Raw genomic sequence first — 24,012 nt, forward strand, 5'->3', positions numbered from 1 at the left:
GGCCCAATATTGTGCTGCCAGCGCCCTGCCCTGACTTGGGGTTTTACCCAGACCACGCCAGCCTGTGGTTCACCAGCCCGTGGAGGCTCTGACGCACAGGCCACAAGCCAACCATGGAGGAAGGAAACTGATGCTTTAAGTCACTGCGGTGTTAAGTGACCTTTGGGATCTTCTTTTAGTAAAATGGGCAAAGCCTGACTGACGGCAGTTAGGAGTGGGTGGTCAGAAGCTGGGTCACAGGAAGTGCGGTCACTGGTGATAGGGGGTGCTCATCCAGGCTTGGAGATGGGGGAGGATTTTCAAAATACAAGCCAAAGATTTCTCTGGAGTTCTCAGTTTTTGAATAAGCTTAATATGGATTAAGTAACAAGGACTATGACAATAATGCAATATATTCTGTAAAATAATAATAAAAATAAAGTAGGAGGAGGTCTTGACCCATGATTTCACAGGTAAGGGAAGCTCTATCAATGCAGGTCAACATCTTACCTGCATCTTCAGCTTGGCACAATGCCCGACACACAGTAGGTACTAAATAAGTGCTTACTGAGCCATGACTAGACTCCTAAGAGGTTAAGGGACTTGCTCACAATCACACAGAGTGTGTGTGTCAAAGGGAGGATTAGAACTCACAGCCTCCTGGCTTCAAGGCCAGTTCTCTGTCCACTCCCACCAGGTGATGAGAATAAAGGATTCTTATCAAATATAAAATGAGAAGAAGGAGAATATAGCAACCACAATCATGTTGAAAACAGTAAAAATGCACCAGGGGATACATGGACTTATTGAGAATAAAGTGAGGGAAAAGTGGGGTTTGTTTGTCTCTGGGAGGATCATTTGCATCGCACTTGGGCAGGGGGCGAGCTGTTGGCTCACTCTGCCCTTAGATAGATGTCACTTCTACCCCGTATCCCTAGACGATCCCTTCCCATTGCCACGGGCTGTACAATATTGGGGTCTTTGCCTGCGAATGCTCCTCGGCCGAGCGGGCTCCACAGAGACCATCCTCGGAGCCCACAAACCTTTAGGGTAATTATCTGGTTGGAACGCAGGGCTGCCAGGGTGGTGCTTAGGTATTCCTGGGGGGCCGGGGAGGGGGGGAGAGCGGAGACAGAGCACACAGTGAGTTGTCCAAGCCCATCCGACCCAGCTCTACACCAGCCCCTCCCCTCTTCCAGATCTGAAGGGTCACATCCCATCTATTTCATACCCTTCTAATTGTCCCATCCGGTTACTGAACGAACCCTCAGGGTGGGCTTGTAACCTTTGCCCCCTTTGACCTTTATCTCTCTCACAGGGTCATGTTGGGGAATGAGGAGGTCACCCATTGAACAGCCAGGAAACTGAGCTCTTTAGAGAAGAGACAAGGGCTACCCGGAAATCCCTTCTCTCTCTGATTCTCCCTCTCTGCTTTGTTCCTCACTCATACCTTTCTGTAGCCCACGGGAGAAGGCTGTGTGTGTGCATGTGTGTGTGTACATGTATGTGTGTGAGAGCATGTGTGTACTGGAGAGAGGGAGAGCACCGGGTTAGACTAAGTGCTGAAGCTCTGGTGAAGACACAGAACAACTCTGTAGAGGGTGGAGACCCCCTTCCCCACAGTGTCTGCTTTTCAATATCTGTGCGAGCAATAGGAGGAGGAAGGGCTTTTTTGCCCTGTGACCCCCACTGGGCTGTTCCATAAGTCAGATGACTGACAACTTGGTTATTGGGCTAGTCTTTGAGACTGGGATATGAGTGTTGTTTTTTTTTTCCTTTTCTCCCTCCTTTCTTCCTTCCCGTTGCCACTTTATCTCTGTCTCTCTCTCCCTCTCTCCCTCTCTCTGTCTATCTCTTTTTCTCTCTGTCTCTCTCCCTCCCTCCTTCTCTGTCTCTGTCTCTCTCTTCCTTTCCTTCTCCCTCCCTCCCTCTTTCTCTACTTCCTTTATTTTTTCTTTCTTCCTCTTTCCTCTCTTTCTGTCAGTCTCCTCCCTCCCCCTCCCTTCCCTCCTCCTTTCCTCATAACAATCCTATGAGTCCATTGTTCCAAATAGCCTTCTATTATTGTATCCGGGCCGGAACAGGAGTCCCCTCCACTCCCCCGCCCCACCCATCTCCCTTTCCCAATCCATATGCCCCTGGCAGGTTGTCTTCATACCAGCCCTCCAGCTAGCCCCGAGAAATTATCTTGACCAAAGCCGTGTGAGTCTCTGCAGGGTGGGCTAGGGTGACAGTTCTGTGGGTGCTCACACTAGCATCTCCCCAGGAGGTGGTCTGAGTAGGGGAGGCTGAATTTGGGGGTGAATACGCCCTCTATGAGAGCCACAGTTAGCTTACTCCACCTATGTCAATAATGTGTGCTTGACAGGGTAACAGTGGAGGGGTGGGACTATTAGCCTTGGGAGCCTGCTTGGCGACCCATGGATATGTGTAAATATATCCCAGTGTCCACAGTGTGTATTCCTGAATGAGCTCTTTCTTTCTCTCCCTCCTTTTCCTTTTCCCTTATCCTCACAGAGACTAGCCAGATGAAAGGTGAGTGACCTCCCTGTTCCCATTCCCAAATGAAAAGTGACCATTTTTCTGGATCAAAATGTCACTTGGATATTAGTTGCTGAATCCCCACAAAACAACCTTCCTTGCCCCTTGACCCTCCAAAATGCAGCCCGCTCCCCAGCCATAAATATATGACCTCAAAGAAACTTGCTATGAAAGGAGAGGCCTCTGGGACAGCGTCCCTGAGGGAGGGGGCTCTGAGGCTGAGGAAAGCCATCTCTTGCTCTGCCTGGGAGCTGTGTTGCAGTCGAAGCGCTGGGCTGAAGTGAGGACCTCCCCCCAGTCTTTTGGCCACTCAGCCTTCAATTATCTGCAGCCATGGCAGCGAGGGGACGTGTGGCTCACCCCAAAGAGCTGCTTACATTTGGCTTCGGATTCTGCTTAGGCACATGCCATGGAGCACGTGGTCGGCCTGGAGTTGGGCACAAGCCCCGGGCACATTGGCCCAGCTGAGCTCCCGGCCGCACCATCGTCCCCACATGGCACCCTCTGGCACCTCCTCCCCTTGAGCATGGCTCCAGTCCATTTCTGGCTCAGCTGGGAGTCTCCCAGTCTGATCTAACGGGAGATGAGGTAATCCCAGAGACCCCATAAAGCAAAGAATGGAGAGTCTACTTTGATCCACTCTCTAATAAGAAGCCATGTTGTGGTTGGGGGAGGAGGGAGGAAGAGTCTTCCTGCTAGAACAGGTCAAGAAATGCCGGCTAAAGGAGCCCACTGTGGGAGTCAGGCAGTTTGGAGAAGAAGAAAAAAGAGATCTGCTTACCCTGTGGGGATAATCTCCACACTGACCCTGGGAAAAGAAAGACAGAGATGATTGTTAAGATGCCCCCATGGTTTCCATTGAGGGCTCCCCAATCTGCCAGTCACCACGCTGCTGGTGTGGATCTTTGGGAGAAACTTGGTGCTCTTTCTTTTCTATCCCTAGAATACAGTATATAGTACTGTACATAGTATACAGTAAGTACTTTATAAATGCACATTGCCTTAGACTAGCAGTGTCATCTAAGACAAATCATTTTACCGTGCTGAGCATTTACCCCCATGTAAAAAGGGGATGATGATGATTCCACATCTGTCTTGCGGGAGTCAGCAAGGGGAAAATGCTTTGTAAACCTCAGGGAGTAAGAGACACGAGTATGATCACATTATTCTTCTTTTTGGCTCTCTCTCCTCTGAGGTTGTAGGAGGAAACTATTGTCACTTCCCAGAACAGCAGATGGGCAGAGTGGGAATAACACTGATGAGCAAAAGCTTTGAGCATGGAGGGTCCCCTTTGGGTGAGCTCCAGAGCCTTACTTCTCACCCAATTTTCTGTTTTCAAAATCAAATATAACTGAAGTAATAATAATAACTAATAGGGGACCAACCGTACCCAGAGGAGGCAGCTAGGTGGGTACAGTAGATAAAGTGCCAGCACTGGAGTCAGGAAGAAGTATCTTTACATTGGGCATGTCACTTAACCCTCAGTTTCTTCATCTGTAAAATGGGTTGGAGAAGAAATGGCATCTCACTCCAGTATTTTTGCTAAGGAAACTCTAAATGGGATCCTGAAAAGTGGAACATGACTGAAAATGACTGAAAAAAAAACAAGACATCCAACACTAAATGGAAGAACACTGTAACCTTCAAAGCAGATGTTGGGCTCACCATATGAAAAGTCTGGCTCTGTTGCCAGAGAAGAGCTAGCCTTAGATTCTCAGAGCAGGGAGGCTCTACTTTGGCCATCTCTCTGAGTCTATACCTGCTAGGAATACCTCTGACAAACGGCTGTCTAGACTCTGCTTGAAGACCTTCAAGGAAGGGGGGCCATCTCCTCAGTACCCCCTTCCCCTGTTGGACAACTTTCATGGCTAAGCAGTTATCCCTAAGCACACTGGGTTTGTAGAATGGCGGCGGGATCTGCCCTTAATCGCTCACCAGATGTCTGATTCTGGGCCAGCCCGGTAACCTTTCTATACCTCAGTTCTGTCATCTGCAAAACGAGGAATTGGACTCAATGGCCTTGAAGGTTTTTTCCAGTTCTAAAACTAGGAGTTTATATCATGTCTAATTGTTTCTAATTCCACTCTCTAGGACCCAGGAGGACATGTCTAATCCTTCTTCCTCTACCAATCTACCTCCAGGCTAAACATGTCACCTAACAAAGGGTTAGAGTTGGAAGGGACCTCGGAGACCGTGTAATCTGCTTCCTGTCTCGTACAGAAATGGAAAATGAGTCCCAGAGAGGGGAAATTACTTGCGCAGACCCAACAGGTAGTAAAGAGCAAATCTAGCATTAGAACCCGGGTCTCTTTACTCGCCAATACTGGCTGGGAAAGTGTTACTTGCTTTTTGAAGACACTGAGACTGTTTAGTCTGGAGAGGCGGGATGCGATTTCGGTCTTTCAAGCATGTGGATGGCTGTCTTGTGGAAGAAGGATTAGTCTCGTTCCGCTAGGCCCCATGAGACAGAATCGGGAACAATGATTGGAAGTTGCCAAGAGACAAGTTTCTGCTTAAAGCTTCTGCTTAAAGCAAGGGAACCTTCCTAAGGACTGAAGCTGTCTTAATTGAAAAGGCTGCTGTTGGAGGTGGTGGGGTGGAGGAGCTCTCCATCTGGAGATCTTTGAGCAGAGGTTGGGGACCACTGCTCAGGGATGCTTGAAGAAGGGCTTCCTGGATGAATCAACTGACTGCTGAGGTTGCTTCCAGCTCTCCAGTTCTTCTGATCCGAGGCTTTCTCCACTAGGTTCATTTCATCATTTTGTTGTTCAATCGTGTTGGACTCTTTGTGGGTCCATTGAGGGTTTTCTTGGAAGAGATACTGAGGGGATTTGCCATTTCCTTCTCCAATTCACTTTACAGATGGGGAAACTGAGGCAAACAGGGTTAAGTGACTTGCCCAGCTACGAGGTACCTGTGACTGAATTTGAACTCAGGAAGATGGGACTCCTTGACGCCAGGTCAGGCACTCTTTCCATTGCCTTTCCCTACCATGCTATACCATGTCAAATCATTGTCAAAAAAATCAGAGCTAAGAAGCCATGAATTCTCTGCATCTCTTGAGAAGCTTCATATTTCATTAAAAATAAATCCTACAGGGGCAGCTAGGTGGCGCAGTGGATAGAGCACCAGCCCTGATGTCAAGAGGACCTGAGTTCAAATCTAGTCTCAGACACTTAACACTTCCTGGCTGTGTGAGCCTGGGCAAGTCACTTAACCCCAGTTGCCTCAGGAAAAAAAAAAAATTAAATCCCATAAATCCACAATGAGACTTACCTTTTCTCCTTTTTGTCCTGGGGGACCCTACAAAGAGAAATTAGAAAAAGGAAAGAGGTGAGAATTGAGACCTGGGATAAAGAATATTCTTTCCTTACCTCCTCCTTCTGGTTGCCCAGCTTCCTGGTCCCATTCCACCTTCTTCAGGCCCTTCCTGGTTCTCCTCCCCTCTCCTTCCCCCAGCTAGCATCTGCCTTCTGAGACTTCCCTTAGCCTACTCTGACCAGATCTTACAAATTGGCATATTGTTTTCCCTTTAGACTGGGAGCTTCCTGGAGGCAGGGACTGGATTTTTGCCTTTCTTTTTAGCCCCAGAATTTAGCACAGTGCCTGGCACGGAGTAGGTGTTTAATAGATACTAGCTGACTCAAAGCTAGCCAGGAAAGCGCCAGACTCCAGCCGAGGACTCACCGGTTGTCCCTTGGGACCCGACAGACCCTGTGAGAAGAAGGAAACACTCAATCAGCCAAGACAAAGTCAAGGAGTAAAAAGAAAATCAAAGATTTTCAGCGTTTTCACTGGCACAATCACTGCTTCATCTGGGTAGCTGGTGACTTTCTAGATAGAACACTAAGCCTAAAGTCCGGAGGACCTGAATTCTGCTCTTGTTTAGACTTTTTGTTCAAGGGATCTTGAGCTCCATGTTTCAGCCTCAGTTGCCTCATTTTCAGCCTCAAATTCAATCAATCATCAGATGTGATTAATTAAATAGCAAAACATAGGGTTGTTGTGAGGATCACATGAGATAATTTGTAATGAGTGCTTTGCAAACTTTAAAGCACAATATAAATGCTAGTTATTATTAAAACATCATCATTATTATATTAAATTGTAATTATATTAATAAAATTATTATAATGTTAATAATTATTATCTTACTCAGAGTGGGGAGAGGGAAAGAAGGTGAAAGTGAGTGGGAAAAAGCTTGATTTATTTCTCTAACTGCCCTTGGCAAGCAGGTGGGGTGCCCTCCCCCTTCATTAAAAACATCCAGGAAGCATTCAGGGGCAGGAGAGTCTTTGCCCGACTTCTCCACCAACCCCACCTTTACAGGAAGGAACTGAAACACTGTCTAGTATCACCAAAGGTGCAGGAAGCAGGCGGAATGATGTGCAGTTTGAGGGGCATTTATCAAAGGCCTACTTTGCACTAGGCCTTATGTTGGGATCCAGGAACATAATGAAACACTCCCTGACTTCAGGGACAAGCGGACTTGAATCCAGCCTCAGACACTCGTGGGCCAGATGACTCTGGGCAAATCCTTGAATGTCTCTGGGCCTGTTTCCTCATCTGTAGAATGAAGGTGTTGGGCATATGATGGCCTCCGAGGGAGAGGGAGGGGGGAGAGACAGAGAAAGAGAGACAGAGAGACAGAGAGATAGAGAGAGAGAGAGAGAGAGAGAGAGAGAGAGAGAGAGAGAGAGAGAGAGAGAGAGAGACATAGAGACATAGAGACACAGAGAGACAGAGAAAGAGACAGAGAGAGATAGAGAGATGGAGACAGAGAAGAATGGGTGAGAATCTCTGAAAGATGTCAGAAGGCTGAGGGCAGCAGCAGATGATAAACAGGGCAGGATAATTACTTTAAGCAGGGGTGCTGAATGAGTAGTTCCTAGCTGTCAAGTCAAAGGGAGGCTGGTGGGGCTGAGGGCTGTCTCATTGTGATAGATGGTAATGAGGAAGGAGGGGAGGCAGAAGACAGACTGGAGTGCTCGGGAGGAGGAGTGCACACACACCTCCCCACAAGCCATCCCTCCTTTCCTTCCGCTGGCTCTTTGGGCGTCACAGGGTGCTGGGATCAGCCCAGTAACGGAAGGCCCACAGACAGGCTGGGAAGCCCAAAGCTTTGGGCCTAGGGAGGACATTTTCCTTCCCCTTAAGTACAAAGGCCGTGCTCACCCATCTGGTAGGTACATCATCAGGGCAGAACTCCCTTCTCAGCCCCTGGGGATTATCCAACATGGAGCAGAGCCTTGAAATGCTTTTCATGTCTTTTGAATATCCCCATTTCACAGATGAGAAAATGAGGCTCAAGGAGAGCTGGTGTATGAAGGGAGGGCTTGGGCCAGAGATTGCAGGTTCGAATGCCAGCTCTCATATTTGCTCTCTCAGTGATCTTGGGCAATTAGACTAACCTCTTCCCAGCCTTATTTTCCTGAGCTGTACAATAAGAGGGAGCGTCCAGGATTCCTTCCAGCACCAAGTCCTGTCATTTGCCCAGGATCTCACAGCTACTGGGTCTTAGAGCCAGGACTTGAACCCACGTCCACTTGCCCAAGGCCTAATGTGTCTGACTCTGCTCCATGAGAAGGGAGGGTCAGCTAGCTGGCCACAGTGGCGTCTCTCCTGCTGGGTGTCCCAGGTTTGGGAACAAAGGGCTGTGCTGCCCATTAGACTTCTTCAAATGTGAGGGCTCACTGTTTCAACATTGTTTCTGCCATGGCCCCGGGAGACCCCCCCTCACCCCTCCATCCCTGCTACAAGAGCTTACCATTTCCCCCTTCGGGCCAGGGAAACCCTGAAAGAGAAGATAGTGAGAGTGACCGAGGATAAGTGCTAAACCCAGAAGCCTGCTCCACTTCTTCACTTCCTTCTTCCCTCCCTCCCTTCCTCCCTCCTTCCCTCCCTTCCTTCCTTCCTTCTCTTCTTGCATTCCTTCCCTTCCTGCCTTCCTGCCTTTCTTCCTTCCTTTGACCAAAGAAGCAGCTGGTGTGTGTGTGTGTGTGTGTGTGTGTGTGTGTGTATGTGTGTGTGTGTGTATGTGTGTGTGTGTGTGTGGCAATAAGGGACTGAGAGCAGTGCAAGATGCTTTTCTACTGAGGAAAAGTGTGATTTCCTTCCCAAACTCAGGCTACACTAAGGAGTCTTGGTTGCCTGAATGGGAAAGACGGAGATGGCCCGGCCTTTGTGGCTGAACTGTGTAAACACGAGTTAGTCAGTGCTAGGGATGCCAGCTGTTAGTTCTCTGGTCTTCAGTGTGTGTGGCCATCAAGGGGTGCAGAGCTGGCCCTGCCCAAGAGCAAGCTGGCATTTTCTTCCCTGGAGCTCAGGGGACTGAAGGAGCCGACTCCTTGCTGCCCACACAGGCTTTGACCCATCAACTGCTCCTTCGCTGGTTCACCATCTCTTGGCAATAGTGGCAGCAGGGACGTTCTGGATCCACTGGGACCTCTTTCTCTAGGCAGGATTTGGATCTGGGGACCCCTCAGGGGAGAAAATCAGACCAGGCCCCTCCCCAACGCAAAACTCTACAAAAACATTTGTATCCAGGATATATCTGGACAAAGTACCCACGGGAAAACGGCAGCATGGAGGCTACAGTAATAGCAGCCAACACTTCCAGGGGAGTCTCTAAGGTTTAGAAAATGCTTTCCTCTCAATGGCCCCATGAGGTGAGCACTAGAATATAATTGCCATTTTGCAGATGAGGAAACTGAGACAGAGCAGTGAGGTCATTTGCCCAGAGGTTCCCCAGCCAGTCTCTCTGCATGTGACTCCCAGAATCTCCATATATAGCCCCCGTTCTTCATCATTGGACATGTCGTTCCCTGGAGACATCTCATACTCAACATGTCCCATGTTCTTTCCAGCCCAGCCCTTTTCTCATTTCTGTGGAGGGCACTTACCCCCCCCCCCCCAACCCTGCATAATCCCTCAGATTGGGAACTCTCCTTTCTCCATGTTCAGTCTGTTACCAAGTCTTGTCATTCTGTATCTTCCTGTGTCCTCTTCTCTCCGCCCTCAGCCACCACCTTAGTGCTCTCACTAGCAAATCTCATCTGAACTGAGCAACAATCTCTTGGGAGATCTCCCTGCCTCCTGGTCTCGCCCCTTTCCAATTCATAATGCACACAAACCACCTCTGGCCTCTAAGACTAATCCAATTTGATAAACACTTATTGAGTACCTACTGAATTCCAGCACAGTACTAAGCCCTAGGGATATGAATAAGTAAAAAGAAAGAGGAGCTCATAATCTAAGGGTCAAATCTCTTCTGTTTGGCCTTTAAAAACAAGTCTAATTGGACTTTAGCTGATTTTTTCAGTGTAATTATGCATTATTTTCCAGGTTCTGTGGTTTAGCCAATTGGGCCAGTTTGCTAACTGTCAAGAAATACAATCCATCTCCCATCTCCAAGCTTTTGTACAGAAGTCACCCAGGCCAGGAAAGCTCCTCTTGGAATCCCTAATGTCTTTCTAAGCTCATCTGCTTCCATGCATTCAGCTCCCAGAGAAATTACTTGAGTTTACTTTATATATCTCCTTATATGTGGGCCACTTAGAGAGAAGGTGCCAACCTGTACTATTGGAGGGAGTTTCCTCACCAGGGAGTTCCCTATACCAATGAAATCACAGGTCAGATCACTGTCCCTGCTATATTGTGCACATATTGTTTTCCCAGACAGACCTTGAGGGTGGGGACTATTTTCCTTTTGTCTTTGTATCTCTGTATCACAGTGTCTGGCACACATAGGTGCCTAATAACGGTCTGCTTTTAAACTGTAAGAATCAGAGCTGAAATCTGAAACCAGGACTTCAAATTTCAAGTGGGAGATATTTTCTACTATACCGGGCAGGATCTCGGCTGGGAAACTGTGGGCAGGTCCCTTCCCCAACTTGGGCTTCATTTTCCTTAGCTATAAAATGGGGATATCCATACTATATATGTTTTATGGGGAGAGAGATTTGGAAATGGAAATTAAAATGCTCCAGAAATGTCAATTATTCTTAATGAAGGGAAAGAAGTGAGCCAGGTGGTGGGGAGAGGGCGATGTTAGGAATGGGGGAGATCATGGGCCGAATGTATGTGAGTGAGCCCCCTGTCTTTTTTTTTTATCTCTATAGGCAATTCCTTCTTTCTCCCCCTACCTGCTGCCTTCCTGAGTCCATCCCCAGTTTCAGCCCCGCCATGACTCCCTCCCTTCCTCATCCCCCTTTCACTGTTCCCTTTGGCAAGCCTCTGGCTGCGGGCACTGTGCCTCAGATGTGCGCCTGTGAAATTCTGCTCCAAGGATGACCTTGGCTGGGGGGCTGTCTCTTAAACGTTACACAGCTCTGGAACCACTTCCTTTCCCCTTTCCAAGGATAGAATTGTTGCTCTCCCAGATTCTTAAAGAGAACCATATTTTCTGTTCCTTTAATTTGCTCTAGAGACCTTCACAGCCAAGAATCTCTCAGTGGGCCCACAAGACTTAGGTGTACATGACCTGGTACCAGGAGAAGGGTAACATTTTAGCTCAAGGAGAAAGTAGCTACTTACCGGTTTGCCGTCTAAGCCAATGGGGCCCTGAAACAGAGAAAGACAGAAAAGGGTTAGTATGTCCACATCATGATGGCATCTCTCCCAGGGAACCTTGACTCTCCCACTCAGCTCTTGAAAAGAGGGACATAAGGAAGAGGGACCTCCTGAGAATTGTGCTTTGGATGGAATTCTTCAGTCCCCAAACAGACTCCACTATTCAAAAATGGCGCAGTGCATAAAGCACCTGACTTGGAGTGAGGAAGAGTTGATTCTGATTCCTGCATGTGGCACTTTTAAATGAATTTAGTTCAGTCAGTTGACTTCCATATACCTTAGTTTCCTCATTTTTAAAATGAATATATTGAATTAACTGATCTGCATGATCCCTTCCAGTATAAATTTATGAGCCTTTGAAAAATTCCCAGCATCCTTCCCTCCCATATGGAAGCTCAATATGTCAGCTGGTCTTTCTGTTGTGGGTAATTCCCATGGAGAGCGGGATTCTAGGCTCCTCTTCATTTCGACAAGACATGTAGCTGTTTTTTTTTTTAATTGTTCCTGTTGCCACTTGGCTCTTGCCCATTTTCTGCCTGCCAAAGCTATAAACCGGCCAGAATGGGAGCATCATTGGACCTCAAAGTTTCAGGTAGAAGGCTTTAGAAAGAAATGTGTGAGGAAGCTGAGAACTAGAACAACTAATAAACTCTAATAATAAATAATAAATAATAAACTCCTAAGATCATAGAGACTGAATTGGAAGAGACCTTAGAGTCCAGTTAGCCCAAATCTCTTATTTTACCAGTGGGGAAACTGAGGCATGCAAAGGTAAGTGACTTGTCCAGGGTCATATAGCTAGTCAGTGGCAAAACGAGGATTCAAATCTAGGCCTGCTAGACTCTAAAGTCTCTGATCTAGTCAGGCTGCTTCAGGTACCTTCCTCATTCCTTGGCTCCTGCAGCTGGCTAGAGCACTGGGCCTAGAGTCAGGAAGTATTGAGTTCAAATCAAACCTCAGACACTTGACAACTGTGTGACTGTGGTTAAGTCACCTAACTTCTGTCAGTTTCCTTACTTGTAAAATGGGAGTAATAGAAGCACCTACCCCTCAGAGCTGTGGTGAGGATCAAATGGGATAATAAGTGTAAAGGGCTTTGCAAACTCTAAAATGCTATGGAAATATTAGCGATTATTATCTCTTCTCTGTGTCCAAGCCAGGTCAGGGGCCTCTTCCCTCTAGGGTAAATCTTTCTGAATCCCCTATTATAGTGAAATGCTGGGTCTGGAATCAGGAAAACTCTCTTCCTTGAGTCCAAATCTGACCCTTCCTAGTTGTGACCCTGAACAAGTCACTGAACCCTGTATGCCTCAGTCTTCTCATCTTTAAAATAAGCTGGAGATGGAAATGGCAGCCCACACCACTATTCTTGCCAAGAAAACCCCAAATGGGGTCATGGAAAGTCGGATGTAACTGAAACAACTGAAAAACGATGAAAATTAGTGTCAGGCTGTAAGTGGTTAGAGGTTTCTGGATTTCATTGCACTTTCTGTTTCTCTGTCTTTCTCTCTCTCTCTGTGTGTCTCTCTCTGTCTTTGTCTCTTTGTCTCTCTCTCTTTGTCTCTATCTCTGTCTCTGTCTCTTTCTCTCTGTCTCTGTCTCTTTCCCTTCCACCCCGTTGCCCCCCAGGAGTGGTCCGAGCTCAGAGCTATCTCACAGCGCACCACATTTTTGGAAAGCTGAGGAGTAGAGCACTCTGTGAAAGAGCCACTGTTGCTTCCAGTGGGAATGTCAATGCAACGGGTACCTCAGAGCAACGAGGTCTGGCTGACATGGATGGACAAGGACATTACATAAACCCTCTCCCCTCACCGGAAATCCAGGAAAGCCTCTTGTACCAGGCTGACCCTGAAAAGGAGAAAAAGAAAGAATAATCAAAAAAGTGAACAAGCCTGGGAGAGGAGGGCTGCTCCCACACAGAGGTTCCAAGCCCCCTCTTCTTCTTACAGCAATAACTTTGGAGTCTATAGTTGGAATCGATCTTGCTGATCATCAAGTTGAATCCTGTCATTGTACAGTTGTGGGAACTGGGACCCAGAAAAGGAAAGTGATATGCCCAAAGTTGTACACCAGGAAGTGACGGTACCAGGATTTGAACCCAGGATCACTGACTTTCCCTCCCCTCCATGTTGCTGTTTTCTGTACTACATAGTCTCTTTGAATGACAGAAAGAGAAGACAAAAGCTAGTGAGCCTGAAGGGGGGACACACAGAGAAAAGCTGGAGGAATTATCTGATATTCAGTCAACAAATATTTATTAAGCCCTGACTGTGCAGGGCACTGAGATTCCTACAAAGTGCAAATGAGACATAGCCCTAACCAAAGACATGTAAGCATGTTTCATTAAAGATTGTAACTGGGGACTTTTGAAAATTCAAACATTTATTAAAGACTCATTTATAAATGCTATTATTTTTATTCACATAAATGAAAACTTAACTAAACTTAATTTTAAATTAGCAACTAAATTTTATTTAAAAAATACAATTTTAAAACATGAGGCAGAAGATACTGTATTTGTTTGGAAACATTTTGATGTGTCAGGGCATACCCAGAATGCCCTGCACATGGACCTATATGTAGTCAAATTTGAATTCAGGTCCTCCTGACTTCAGGGCTGGTGCTCTATTTGCTACACCAATTAACTATCCTCAAAATATATTTATATTTATAAGACTGCTCACCTGCTGAAAATCTCATGCACAAATGTTGGGAACTGGGACAACTGAGTACCTTGGGAATTACAGTTCTCCCTTCTCATCTCCCCCCTTTGCCAGGGAGAAGGGGAAGGAAACGTTGAATGGGATTTGGGGATTGGGGACCAGATCTTGAACCTCCTTCTAAGGCTACAGAAGGTGGATGGTGGAATTTCCTAAGATTCCAGGCTATCCCAGTTTATATTTGCCCATGAGATTTTCCGCAAGTGAGGTATTATGTTTTTATATCATCATCATTTCCAAAGATATTTCTCTCTTTCTCCCTTCCCATGGAATCATCACTTGTAACAAAGGATAAAAAAGAAAGATGGAAAACCCCAATTTAAACACACCCACTAAGTTTGCCTGTACCCCTAATTTTACACTCTTTCCTTCATTTCTTCAATGAAGAGAGAGAGAGATGAATTATCTCATTTCTTCTTTGGGACCAAACTCGTTGATTTTAATTAGTGTGCAGTTTCTTTTTTGTTTTTGTTTTGTTCTGTTCTTCTCATGGACTTGACTCTGTATTGGGCATATCCCTTTCTTGGTTCTGCTTAGGATCATGGATCTACAGGGGAAGAGCCCTCGGAGACCACTGAGTCCAATCCTCTCACCAACAGAGGAGGTAAGTGAGGGCCAATAAGATCAAGTAATTGGCCAAAGATCACACAGCTGAGTGGATGGTGGAATCAGAACCGAGGCACTGATTCCAGAGTCAGGAGCTTTTCCAGACTGCCTTCCTCCATCTGCTACATTTTATGTGTCTTCCCACTCTTCTATGAATTCTTTGTGCCATTATTTGTTATGTTGTAGTAACATTCGGTTACATTCACATACTATGATTGTTTAGGTAGTCCATGGGCAGCTACTTTATTTCCATTCCTTGTGAAGACATCAAACATTGCTACAAATTTTCTAGCAAAGGTGGGGCTCTCTTTGTATCCTGGAGATCCATGACTGTCCAGCAGAGGGATCATCAGCAGATGATGGGGATCATGGACTTCCCCTATGGGAGCCATGGTACTATGGCTTCAACACACGGACGCCTGAGTCTGTCTTTAGTGCCAGTCACTCATGTTACTGCTTTCAGTGTGGGGTTGGGAAGAGAGAGAAGTCTCTGAAACCAAAGGAAGAGCAATTCCAGGGTGTTTTTTAACCAGTTTCCTCTTCTCCCAACTTCTTTTGCCAATGTCAGTTCTGGGCAATAAATGTGGGTTGATCTTGAGCAGGTGGAAATCACCACAGATGCTGATTGCGTGGCTACTTGTCCATCTTACCATGTCAAGCAAATAAAGAAGCAAGCTCAACGAAATAAGAGTCCACAGCAAACTCACCGGACTTCTCATCTCTAAGGTCTTTTTCAATGACCTACTAGCTTGGTCATTCCCCATGAAGCTTGCAGGTTGTTGGGGTATTAGAAGTGCTTCCCCCTCTAAGCCCCTTCAGTGGGACCAGACTCCATCCCCTGGTTCTTTCAGAGACTCTTTATAAACACTGACTCAATGTGGTGGAGGCCCATCCCCAGTTTCTCCAATATCCCATCCATCCTGGGGCTGTCCATCTGTTATCCTTCACTCTCACTACCCAACAGCCCCACCTCTTTCTTCAGGCCTTAATGAAGCCTTTTATGTTCTTTCTCATGTGCAAGTCATCAGTAGGAAGAAGCTGTTTACCAGTCAGCGGTAATTCCAAACTTCTCAGACATATGGCACTCTGGAAGAAGAGCTGTGTTCACAACATGGGTTGTTGCAAGAAGTTTGGGGTCATTGAAAGTGCCTTGTGATTTCCCCATTGGGGTCCAGCCTAATTTCAAGCACCCATAATTCACTAGAGCTGAAAAAGACCTCAGATAATCCAGTCCAGAAGGGTTGAGGCTTGCCCCAGATCGCATAGGGAGCAAATGTAGAAGCCAAGATTAGGGCCCAGGTTTCTTGAATCCAAGAATCTTTCCGTGATACTTCGCTGTCTCTATCTGATTCTGGTAATTGTCAAGTATATGTCTCTGATCTAGGTACCGATGGATGCCCTTTAACTCTGATCTAAGTATTGATGCCCACCCAGCTGTCGTTACATTGAGATTTCTTGGAAAATGGCTTGCAATTCCTTCCAGCAGAACCCAAATAGGGGACGAGACGCGAATCCTTTCAGATTAAACACACCACCAGTGTGTCTCCCCTCTAACTCTAACCTTCATCTGACTTTAACGTCCTTTCCTGCTCCACGATCCTAGGGATTCTTCAATAGGGAATTATTTGGCTAAAAGACATCTTTCTATAAGTCAGTCTATATCACCTATCCTGCCAACCTACTCCACCCAGTGTCTGGTGTCTGAGTTGGAACAGGGGTCAGAGAGGTACTGTGGGACCTACTCGTGGCAGACTTCCCAAAGGTTAGGAAGGGAGGGAAATCCATTCATAAATCAAAAGGCCCTCCCTCAGCCATTCAGGCTTCTCCTGGGGACAAGTGGTGCTAAGAATAGTTTTTGAGGAGAAAACCCGGAAACAGTTCAGTTTGGCCTTGGAAATTTTTGTGTAAACTTTCAGCTTCTCTTCGTTCTGCCTGGCCATAGATTAATCTCAGCACTGAAAAAGGCTTGACAAAAGGTCAGGAGCAGGAGGAAAGCTCCTCGAGGCCCTTTTCTGGATGCTGTTTACACTGTATAGATATTCATCCCGTTTGTAAAAAGATGGAGGCTCCTCTGTCAGCAGGGAACAACTCTCAAGACTGAAGAGTCTAGCCAGATTAAAAAGCTTAAGGAGGCCCTTTTGGTTGGGATTCCCTCTGCTCCAGGGGAAATGAGAAAATCATTTGGCAGAAGGGCCGGCTGTCCTCTGGGACCTTCCCATTTGCCTGTGTGTCTCCCTTCTTTCCTCTGCTCACGTCTGGGACCATTTATCGGAGAGGAAGCTTGGAACTCTAATCAAGGCAACTATCCCAAGGAATGTGTTAAAGAGACTGGTCCGGCCCTCGTCCCTGTTTTGAGAAATGAGAGATGAGGGGTGTAGAGAGGGGAAATGTCTTGTCTTGGGTCTCAGGGTCAACAAACTTTTATTAAATGCTTAGCAAGTGCCAGGCTAAGCTCTGAGCTTGCAAAGACCTTCAAGGCTCATATTCTAATGGGAAAGACAACATGGGTATGATTATGTTTATATAAATACATACATATATACAATACACACTTAAAATAAGTATACAGTATAAAGGGTAAATTGAAAGCAATCCCAGTGGGAAGACAAGAGCATTAAGGGGATCCAGGAAAAGTAAGAAGCAAAACAGGGTTGAGGTTTGCTCTCTGGTTCTTTACCCCTGGAGCCATAGCACCATTCTGGTTATCTAGCCTGAACTCTTTATCCACAGAGGACACCCCTGATGAAGGTCGAAAGAGTTCACTGGAATCTCTATCCTCCCTTCGGCCTGAGTGACAGAGAAGCCAATGGATTTCCAAGCACTTGGAAGTGCACCATTGAATGGGTGTACCTGGGACAAGCTACAGAGTTGAGAGTCATGTCAACAGGATCCTCATCCTAAAATGTCCTCACCTACATTGGCCAAAGAGAGCAAGTTGAGACTGATAGTTCTGGAGAGGAAGAACTTATCAATCTACTTATCTTAGCGGAAAGAACGCTGGACTTGGAGCCCAGAAACCCTTGATTTGAATTCTCACTCTCCCATGCTCTGCCTGTGTGATCTTGTGTTACCTCCCTTTTCTAGGCTTTATCTGTCAAATGAAGAAGTTGGACTAGGTGACCTCAAAGCCCCTTACAACTTTAAATTCGTGACCCATGATCCTTTGCTTATTCTTGACCTCTAGACTAAAGGTTTCCTGCTCATGGATCCCTCTCATTTGGCTCCAGCTCTGAGAGGTTGATTGACTTGCTTAATATCATATCTTACTATTAACCATACTCCTATGGGCAGAATTCTGATACACTCTGTTTTGACTGAGCTTGACTTCTGATTTATTTTACATCATTAGATTGTAAGCTCTGCACCAGAGGGAACGGTTTCATCTGTTGTATTCATTATCTAGCACAGAGCCAGACATATAATAGGAGCTTAATAAATGCTTTTGATTGCTTCTCTGATCGCTGGTGCCTTCTTTCCCTAGAAAGGTTCTTCCCTTGAACCACAATCATTGGTCTTCCAATGGTCCCATCCCCAGAATCACAGAGTCTGAGGGTGGAAAAGGAACCCGTGGCCATCCAGTCTATCTCATGCTAATTCTTTCCCACTCGGACTCTTATCTATCCAACAGGAGAATGGGGATGTGTTCCTTTTTGCTAAAAGAGAAATCTGAGCGGGTGAAGGTGGCCAGGATGATGAGAGAATGGAAACATGCTATTCAAGAGTCAATTGAAACAAATGGCGATTGTTTAGCCTGGAGAAAAGATTTAGCTGGAATATAACGGCTGCTTTCAAGGATCCAAAGCACTGTCATGGGGAAGAAAAATTGATCTTGTTCTTCTTAGCCTCAGACGGTGGAACTGGGAGGAATGAATGGGTAGAAGCTTTAGGAAGCCAGTTCTCAGTTCAATAAAAGGAAATACTTCCTAACCACTGATTAGGCTCCAAGATGGGCTGAGCTGCCTAGGAAGAGGAGTTTCCCGTCACTGGAGCTTTTCAAGTGAAGATTTGATGGCCACTCGTCAGGATCCTTTCAAAGGAGAGACTTGCTCAGGGACTGAAATACTTTTCAAGCTTCCTCCTAGATCTGACATTTTGTAACTTCATCCTCAACATCCAAAGGTTTGATAATATATCCAGGTAGATCCCAGGGGAGGACATATAGGGCAACCACATCTTCTGGTTGGTAGGTCACAGGATTTCAAGTTGACCTGTCACTGGCCATCATCAAGGCTACTCTTCTCGTAATAGAGATAGGATTCAAATCCATGTCCAATGCTTAAAATCCTCCATTGCTATGCACCACCTTCCCTGCAGGGGTGTGCCCCCCTGATGCTCCCTCTTTGTTATCTCAGGAGTGTCTGAGGAGAAAATGGGCTCCCTTTGACAGGAGAGCTTTTCGCCAACCCCGGAGACTTCCTGAGGTGCTACTGACAGGCTCAGCTGGAGGCTCCAGCAACAGTCCCTTCAGTGGTGTAGTATAAATCCATTAACCTTCCCCCCTGCTGCCGCTAGAATGTAAGCCATTGTCTTCTCAAGGACCTGGGTCTGTTTTCCCTTTGGGTCCAGCCATTCATCAGTCTCTCCAGAGTCTGGGACAGGTGGCCCCAGGAACTCTTAAAGCTGTTTCTTATTAGCAGCACTTAATTCAGGGCTTCCCCTGGCTAAGTAGAAAACCACCTGTTTTCACTTGCAGACCCAGGCTGCAGGGTCCTGCCCCACTTGACCTTGACCCTCTAACCACAAACAAAGGTGCCCTTTGTCTTACACACAGACACACACACACACATACACACACACACACACACACACATACTACCTTCTCAACTCTAGGCCAAGAGTGCTGCCCTCTAGGATCCACATTCTAAGAAGAAGTTCTGAAGATGAGAGGGGACCTTTTTGCTCTCCTGTTAGAGTTGACTTAATGGAAGTGATAATGAGACGTAGCCATAGAAGAAAGGAAAGAATGCTGGATTTGGGATCAGGGACCTAAGTTCATTCCCAGGCTTGGATGCTTTTAACCTCATCTTTGGTCAAACCTCTGCCTCTCTCCTGATCTCAGTTTTTTCCTGTGCAAAATGATCATGAGACAGATAAGTTTAGTCCAGAGACAGGAGGCCATCATGCAAGGCTGGACAGAAGACTTATAATGATCCTCTTCCCAGCACAAATGCTACTTAGGGAGCAGGATGAAAAAAGATTCTTAAAAGGAAGAGCCTTTGGCGGCCAAGTGAGAAATGGGACCTGTGGCCTATGCACAAGCTAATTTTCATTGTGACCAAGTAAAATCATCGGTATGGTATAGAGAAAAGAATATTGTCTTTGGATTTAGAAAGTCTTAGTTTAGAATCCCAGCTCTGCTGCTAATAGTAATAATAATAATAACTATTACTCTTCACATGGTTCCATGAGATTTTCAAATATATATTGTCTCCTTTGATCTTCAAAACAACTATCCCCATTTTGCAGATGAAGAAACTGAGGCTGATAGTGACTTGTCCGGTAGAGATGCACAGATGCACAGAGAGATGCTCTCATAATAGATAGATTAAGAGCTACTGAGTAGGAGCAGCCATGGGTAAGCCTCTATTCTGATGCACAACAATGAGTGCCATAAGTAGTCACTAGGAGCCATTGAACGGCTGAGGATGATTTTCAGCATTGTATGAAGGAGGAGGCAGTATGCCATAGTGGAAAGAACCATGGATTGTGAGCCAGGAGACCTGGATTCTGTCCTGGTCCTGTCGCTCACATGCTGTATGAGTTTGGGTAAGTCTGTTCCTTTCCTGGAGCCCCATATTCTTTCTCTGTATGTAAGATAAAAAGGTTGCCCTTCCTGGTCTGATGTTCTAAAAATTCTCTTTTAATGGCTCTCTCAACCAGGTGTGTGCTGGTAAATGTTTAATCATCAGCTCTCTCCCTCCCCCAAATAACAATTTTACCTATACATAGAACACTTAAAAGTTAACATTTTCTCCATCACTTTCTTAAATTTAGAGGCCCACAAAACAATTAATCAAACCTCAATTTGTTGTTCTTGCCAGTTTCCAATGTATAAGGTCATGCTGAAAATGAAGCAATCAGCTCTCAGGATCTGGCTTAAGCTGCTTACAGCATATCTCTGCTCCCAATTTGAATATTCCAAATTAATGGTATATTCATGTTCCTAGGAACAGCAGCATTCTATATTCCACATTCCAAATCTTTGGAAAACCCATGATCACAGCTTGGCTTGTGAACCCCAATCTGTAATTCATTCATTCTTTCATTCGTTCAGCCGATAAACATTTATAAAGTGCCTCCTATGTGCCAGGCACTGTGCTAAGTATTGGGAATTCAAAAAAAGGCAAAAGGCAGCTCCTGCCCTCAAGGAGATTACAATTTTTTCGGAGGGACAACATGCAGACAAATATATACAAAGCAAGCATATGCAGGATAAATAGGCAATGATTAAAAGAGAAAGCACTGGGAATTAAGCCGGGCTGGGAAATTCTGCTGCTTTAATACCATGACTGAGCTCAGCAGGAAGTTCCTTCCCTTGCTTCTGTTCCTAAGGAAACCATATTTCGAGGCTTCTTGATTTGTTATGGAGCAGAGCCCATCCTAAACCAGTGTAGGGGACAAATGCAAACCTTAGAGAAGAGACCGCTTAGGTTTAGGCCCAAACTGTCTGGACTGTGGCCCCTGAAAGCTTGAATACCTTGAGGTGAGTCAGAACTGGAGGCGGGCCCATGATGAGGTTGGACGTGGGTCTGTCATAAGCAGGGCTGTGCTTTCTCTCCCTCTTTGCCACAAATAGCAGACCCACGGAGCAATTCCGTGACCAAAAGGCCCGGCCTGGCAAAGCCTCCCAAACCCCTGCACGATGCTATAATTTGGTTATATTTAGGCATGCCCCATTTTTTGGACAACAACATCAATCTGGTCCCATCTACTAAGCCACATCACATGTTGTGGCTGCCCTGCCCAGAGGGAACTTAGCAACTGGGCTCTCCTTTCTGCACCCCAACTCTTATTCAGTAGCTTACCCACAGTCCTCACCAAATTCCAAAAGAAATGAGGAAGCGACTTACCGGGGGACCGCGAGGACCAATAATAGACATTCCGGCATCTCCCGGTGCTCCCTGCATGGAGAGAAAAAGGAACGAAGAGAAACAGAGGGAAAGATGGAAAGAGACAGAGACAGAGATAGAGACATCAAAGGAGAAAAGCAGAGACACAGAAACAGAGACAGAAAGTAAAGAGACGGAAAGAAAGGTTTACAGAGAGGCAAAGAGGAGAGAAGATTGGAAGAATGATAGAAAAATGAAGAGAAAATGAATAAAGGGAAGAAGAGGGAGGATTGGTAGAGAAAGGGACAAGAACAGATAGGAGAAAAGGAAGAGAACTGGAAAGTGAGGAAAGAGGAGAAGGAAAGTGAGGAAATAGAAAAATAGAGAAAAGCGTCGGAAAGGGAAGTTGGAAAAATAGGTGGAGAAAAGTGGAAGAAAGGGCATATGGTAAGAAAGGAAGAGAGGAAGAGCAGGAGGAGAAACAATGGGTAAGTGAGGCATGAGAGATAAGGAGATCCCTAACCAAGATTAAACTCAGGGAAAGGGGCAGGAACCATGAGCCTGGAGCCAGAGCTGAGAAAGGAGATGGGTCCCAGCGATTCAATAAGAGAAAGGAACAATGGTAGGCTATAGTGCTTGCCCTAGCGATTTTGTCCCTTTGTTCTGACTCATGGGTCTAAAACTGGGAAGTCATCTAGTTAAGGGCTTTCTAAACTTTTTCCACTGGCAACCCCTTTTTATATGATCCCAGTTATAAAATAGGTAGACAAAGCATTTACTGATAACAAACGATAATTTTGCAACCCTTGCATTGAATTACATGGTCCCATTGTGACCCAGAGTTTAAGAAGCTTTGATCTAGTGCAATACTCTCATTTTACAGATGAAGAAACTGAGGTTCACAGAGGGCCAGGGGGTTGCCTGGGATCACAGAGGTAATAAATATCAGTGATGGGATTTGAGGATAAAGTCAGGGCTCTTTCTGCTGTACTGGGATATCTCCTGACATAATGCTTTCTCAGGACCCCACAAAGTGCAGTCTTACCAAGGATCCCTCACTTGTCCTAGGAAGAACTTGTTTCTATCTCCAGACATGCAAACTCTATGACTTAGAGATGAAGCCATCTCTTGAGAACTTCAGGGTTAGAAGGAGGCCCTCATAAGTTGTGGGTGAAGCTTCAAGGAGATCTCTTAGAGTCCGGTGCCTTTAGGGCTTAATTTGAATAGATGTTTCCACTAAAGCCCGCCCCAAGGTTTCATGGGTAGGTAAGTGACCTCGGAGCCCACTAAAGTTGTAAGGTTTCAAGTATGGATGTGGAGAATGACCCAGTCTGCTGCTGAAAGACCAACCTTGTTCTCTTCAAAGAGACTCACTGATTAACAAATATTAATTAGGTTCTTAGTGTTTGCCAGGACCTATTAGTAGGACCAACACCCGGTGACCAATTGCCACGTCCTAAGAAGACTCTGAGATGAATACCCTGTTAACACTGATCCCCGACCATGGAAAGGAGAGATGAGAAGTGACTGAGAAATGCCCCCATTTCTCAGAGCTAAGAGGGGAGACCCTTTTTTGGTATTTTGGGGTCAAGAAAACTAATCCCTTAAAAGGAGATAATGAAACAACAGATGGGCGGCATCAAAATATGCTTCAAGGGATACCTTCAGAACCAGACAATGGAGAACTTTGTGTAAGGGACGGCATCTAAGCAGATCTAGCTTGAGGAGTGTTGCCAGACTTCTCAGAAAGTCCACTCCACCCAAAGGATCATAAAGCTGGGCCTGGAAGAGACTTTATAGGCCATTTAATGCAATATCCTTAAGCTATGGTGACTTGTGTCAAGTCCCACAAGTCAGATCTGAGGCAGATTTTGAGATCAGGTTATATGACTCTGGACTCAATGCTTTTCCCAATATATATTCCTTCTTTTACCTGAGCTCAGATTCAATACAAGGATGCACAGAGGCATGGCAGAAAAGCAATCTTTCCTCTGGCCAGCTCCCTGGAAGGACAGGTGGAGGGATTGGGGGAACACTGCTCCTGCCTTGTTCCTGGGGAACAGGTATTTATTTTGGCCTTTGTGTTCTAACACATTGCCTGGCATCCAGTAAGCACTTAATAAATGCCTGCTTGCTTGAGAGCAAAATGATCACTGAAGGCAATCTGATCCCAAGGGAGCCTGGATTTTCTTTTCTTATTTCTTCATCATGCAAGTATATGCATTTGGGGGAGGGGAAAGGGAGTAGAAGCAGTCTCTTGATAGTCTATTAACCAGCCATCTATAAAATGAGGGGGCTAGACCAGATGACCCCCTAAGGACCCTGGAGGGACTGGTCTTTTAAACAGTCTCCTGAATGAGACATTTCCATGCAACAAACCTCTTAAAGATCATTCTAGCTGAGGATTCTAAAGCCCACAGGATGGCTGACTGAAACCAACCCATTTCACAGAATTCTCACAGAATGCTGAAGGGCATTGTAGCCTGGGTTGATGACTTTTTCCCTATACTCTTGAAAAAAAAACTAGGCATAATAAATAAGGAAAA

At 45.9% G+C, this 24,012-nt stretch overlaps 1 protein-coding gene across 1 annotated transcript in view; it reads right to left on the bottom strand.

Annotated features, from left to right (window-relative positions):
* COL13A1 (collagen type XIII alpha 1 chain) overlaps positions 1–24,012 on the bottom strand; it is a 120,690-nt gene that overhangs the window by 80,478 nt on the left and 16,200 nt on the right. Inside the window, exons 5-11 of the mRNA XM_074296546.1 lie at positions 21,488–21,538; positions 12,904–12,939; positions 11,056–11,082; positions 8,288–8,314; positions 6,208–6,234; positions 5,797–5,823; positions 3,302–3,328 (exon numbers count right to left, since the gene is read on the bottom strand). Coding sequence (XP_074152647.1) covers positions 3,302–3,328; positions 5,797–5,823; positions 6,208–6,234; positions 8,288–8,314; positions 11,056–11,082; positions 12,904–12,939; positions 21,488–21,517 — 201 coding nt within the window. The 5' untranslated portion in view covers positions 21,518–21,538. The remainder of the gene's footprint in view (positions 1–3,301; positions 3,329–5,796; positions 5,824–6,207; positions 6,235–8,287; positions 8,315–11,055; positions 11,083–12,903; positions 12,940–21,487; positions 21,539–24,012) is intronic.

This window comes from Sminthopsis crassicaudata, chromosome 2, assembly GCF_048593235.1.
Source record: "Sminthopsis crassicaudata isolate SCR6 chromosome 2, ASM4859323v1, whole genome shotgun sequence".
Taxonomy (NCBI): domain Eukaryota; kingdom Metazoa; phylum Chordata; class Mammalia; order Dasyuromorphia; family Dasyuridae; genus Sminthopsis; species Sminthopsis crassicaudata.